Consider the following 4,715-nt stretch of genomic DNA (forward strand, 5'->3'; position numbering starts at 1 on the left):
CGCTAATATTAGAGTAAAAATCAGACTATAGAATTATTCATCATAAATCAGCTGACAAGTGATCACACAGATGTGTGGAGAAGCCAGTCTATTGCTGTATTTCCATAAGGTCTAAAGTTTCAATCAGGTACTTGTGGATGAGAATACAGCGTGAGGTCTACTGTTCACAGGACTACTAGTAATAATAAATTTATGAGGTAAGTTTAGAAGATAAGTAATAAGTAGATTTAGTGAACTGGTACTGTACCTTTTGAAGCATCTCCAGATTGCCCATCTTGTCCTAGCAATTTTCTTGCAATTGGCCCATATCCTTCAGAACTGCTGAGGCCTTGAGCAGCATATGCACCGGAAGTGCTGGGGGCTCGTCTAACGTATCCACCGGAACTGCTGGGGCCTTGAGCAGCATATGCACCGGAACTGCTGGGGCCTTGAGTAGCATATGCACCGGAAGTGCTGGGGCCTTGGTAAGCATATGCACCGGAACTGCTGGGGCCTGGATCAGCATATGGACCGGAACTGCTGGGGCCTTGAATAGCATATGCAGCGGAAGTGCTGGGGGCTCGTCTAACGTATTCCCCGGAACTGCTGGGGACTTGAGCAGCATATGCACCGGAACTGCTGGGGCCTGGATCAGCATATGGACCGGAACTGCTGGGGCCTGGAGCAGCATATGCACCGGAACTGCTGGGGACTTGAGCAGCATATGCACCGGAAGTGCTGGGGCCTTGGTAAGCATATGCACCGGAACTGCTGGGGCCTTGAGTAACATATGCACCGGAAGTGCTGGGGGCTCGTCTAACGTATTCCCCGGAACTGCTGGGGACTTGAGCAGCATATGCACCGGAACTGCTGGGGCCTTGAGTAACATATGCACCGGAAGTGCTGGGGGCTCGTCTAACGTATTCCCCGGAACTGCTGGGGCCTTGAGCAGCATATGCACCGGAAGTGCTAAGGCCTTGGTAAGCATATGCACCGGAATTGCTGGGGCCTTGAGTACCATAAGCACCGGAAGTGCTGGGGGCTCGTCTAACGTATGCACCGGAACTGCTGGGGCCTTGAGTATCATATGCACCGGAAGTACTAGGACCTCGTCTACTGTATCCACCGGAATGGTTGTAATCGATAACTTGTTCCCCCCGCCTGTCTCCAGGCTGGGCATCCAAATTATAGTGCCCAGGCCAATTGGACTGCATGCTCTGAAAAATCAAAGTTCACTTCTCATTAAAAATTTTATTCAAAAGATCACTAAATAAGCCAGAAAGGCATAGTTTATCAAGATTAACAAGTTTATTGAGTTCAGATCATAGAGAAAAGATAGTATAAGAGATACCATGGTATAAGGTGTTTATATTAACTCAAGCCAATATTCCTAGTAGTTGATTTTCTGAAGCTATGTGTCGCTGGTAGTATCTCATACTGTGGCGTTCTTAAGGTGCGTACAGATTTACGCGCCGCGAACATGAGCAATTCACTTTTAATCAGCTGATGCCAAGCTTTTTATATCTGTATCTTACCGTTTTACTATTTCTGTAAAAATACAGATATAGTCAGCTGATTGAAAGTGAATTGCTCATGTTCGCGGCGCGTATATCTGTACGCACCTTTAGACTCTCACGCCAACAAAACGGTAATACTAGACATAAGTCGACAGTAATCGGCTTGAGTTAACAAAAAATCGGTTTGAAATTTGTAACATAAAACAACCTATACAATGGGATATCTATATCTTCTTATGCCATCTTTTTTTCTATGGTTGAAATACTGTTTTTGGTGAGATGTAGTGGAAATATTCTATACTAGCTTCCTTAAAAGTACAGATTCCTTCTACAAGGACAGCGGTGATACTTTGTTCAAAGTAAGGGCATATCTATCGGGAATATTGGTATAAGGTTTCTTCAAGTTAAAATTGGAAGCACTTACTTTTTAGCTTGCTGGTCATCTTCAGACTCAATTCTCGGAGTTTCAACATGCCAAAACGCTTGCACCGCTAAAAAGTAAGTTTTTCCACTTCAGTGTGTTTTTCAATTTATAGTAGAGAAGAAGATTTATTTACAACACAGTAAGCCTTCTACTTATAGTTTGTCAGTTGATAATCTCAATAAACTTAAGGAATCTTGAATATTGTAAGATGACTAATACTGAAGATGACACCATAAGTGTTGAAACATGTTTGTAATTTTACAATTAATTCTTGACATTTTTAGACAACTATTCTAGTTGTCATCAAGTTTATTAAGATTATCAACGGACAGATTATAATTAGAAACTTTATTGTGTTGTGAATCCATTTTATTTTCCAATATTAATGTTAACTTCAATTGAAAAACACTTTTGAAGTGGAAACACATTTTGTAGCACTGACGGCGTTTCGACCTGTTGAAACTCTGAGAATTGAGTCCCACCGGAAAGCGATTTTACAATCATGAATCATATTCAGAGGAAGGCTCAAGCGGTCACCCTTCCAAGGGGAGAAGCAGGCGCATGATTATCTAAGCGATAGCTTATTAGCGCGACTAAATAAGTGCACTAATAATTTGCACTAATGAGTCAAACCGCTACCTTATCTTATTATTTAATAGCTAGTTTAAACCTTATATGAAAACACACAACAACAACTTTAATGTTCAAAACTCATATCCTGGTTGTATAAGAAAAACCAATGAAATGCTTCAACAGATATTACAATATTATTCACATTTTTGGAACCAATAGACAATGACTAAACTCTGAATAAATCCAGTTGAGACTTGGTCAAAATAATATTATGTGTTAAATTTTCAAATTAACAACAAAAAACTCTAAAATATGTTTACAAATTGATTAATATTGCACAATTCATGGGGCGAGGGGCTAGCATAAAAAATTGGAATTTTGCACATTTCAGCAAAACGAATGTTTTGTTCACCGTAAGGCTAGGCAAACACAAATTGTTAGTCAAGACAAGATTAGACACGTTCAGTCACAATACTTTACATAGTTGCTTATGAAAACATGTCTAATTACAATGAGTAAGGTAATCAGTGTAAGTTGAGTCATAAGCAACTATGTGATGTATTGTGACTAAACGTGTCTGATCATGTTTTGTCTTGACTAACTTATTGTTGAAGGTTATATCGGTGAAGAAATAAATTATTACGATTATTTGAACATTATTACTGATTTTATTTTTACTTTAAAGTCAAACCAATACATTGAACTCAAACGTTTTACTTAAGGCATGTTACACACACTTCACAGAGACAGAGTACAGTACAGAGTAGTTTTGGCGTGCAGCTGAGTCACCAGTGCCTTGCCAATCACACATATTATTATTTAGTCTATTTCATTGTCAAACAACACGCCCCCTCAATGAAATAACCCAAAAAAAATTATCAATCAAAAAACAAAGTAAGTTATAGGAAAATTAACATAGTTCAAAACATCTTAATTATTAAAAAATATTATTTCTAAATTTATCAATCAAAAAACAAAGTAAGTTATAGGAAAATTAACATAGTTCAAAACATCTTAATTATTAAAAAATATTATTTCTAAACTTGACAAAAAGTTCCTTTCCCAAGGGTTTTGTGAAAATGTCAGCAATCTGATCTGAGGATTTTAAATACTCAACTTGAATAACACCTTCAGAAATTTTCTCTCTTACAAAATGATACCTTATATCTACATGTTTCATTTTTTTATGATGCTCAGGATTATGAGCTATTTTGATAGCAGACTGATTGTCTTCAAACAACAAAATACAAGTTTTCTTATTTTCAACAACACAAAAATCAATTAAAATTCCTTTTATCCAACAAGCCTCGCTTGCAGCTTGGCTCAAAGCAACATACTCAGCTTCTGTGCTAGATAATGAAACACTCTGTTGCTTCTTGGTACACCAAGAAATAGTATTACCAAAAACCTTGAAGCAATAACCTGAGGTTGATCTTCTCTCTAAATCACCACCCCAGTTTGCATCTACATAGCCTACAATCATATCATCATTCAATTCTCTCTTATATACTAGCTCTAAATCTAAAGTACATTTTACATATCTCAATACACGTTTTAAATTTTTATACAACATTTCACTGGCACAACTTTGGAATCGACTCAAGAAAGATACAGTACAACACAAATCAGGTCTAGATCCTACAACAGCATACATAAGACAACCAATTAGTCTACGACATTTCTTTTCTATTTCTACAGACTCTGACTTATCTCTAGTCAATAATTCAAAGTTGAAATTTTTATCCATGGGAGTGTCCATTGGCTTACAATCCTGCATGTTGAACTTTTCCAATACATGTTTGAGATACTCCTTCTGACTAATAACAGTTACCCCCTTCTCAATATCTTGTTTGACATTAATTCCCAAGAAATTAGAAACTAAGCCCAAGTCTTTCATCTTGAAATTTTCTTGTAAGACTGATTTCAATCTTGAAACATCATTCTCATCTGAACCAAAAATAAGTATGTCATCTACATACAATAATAGAAATACCTTTTTACCCTCCACAATTTTAGAATACAAGCAATAATCATTTTTAGACCTAGTAAAATTGTTCATTTTCATTACAGAATCAAATTTAGAATTCCAATCTTTTGGAGATTTCTTCAGACCATAAATTGACTTCTTAAGTTTACAAACCTTATTCCTAAATCCTTCTACTCCCTCTGGTAATGACATATAAACGTCTTCTTTGATATCACCATTAAGGAAAGCATTTTTA

General features: G+C 37.1%; 1 protein-coding gene across 1 annotated transcript; it reads right to left on the reverse strand.

Moving 5' to 3' along the window:
* Positions 1-280: 280 nt before the first annotated feature.
* Positions 281-1,159, reverse strand: LOC120352240 (protein PELPK1-like). The gene has a single exon (XM_039432002.1). The coding sequence runs from the start codon at positions 1,157-1,159 to the stop codon at positions 281-283; it is 879 nt and encodes a 292-aa protein (XP_039287936.1).
* Positions 1,160-4,715: the final 3,556 nt, after the last annotated feature.

This window comes from Nilaparvata lugens, chromosome 7 (genome assembly GCF_014356525.2).
Source record: "Nilaparvata lugens isolate BPH chromosome 7, ASM1435652v1, whole genome shotgun sequence".
In the NCBI taxonomy this organism is placed as follows: domain Eukaryota; kingdom Metazoa; phylum Arthropoda; class Insecta; order Hemiptera; family Delphacidae; genus Nilaparvata; species Nilaparvata lugens.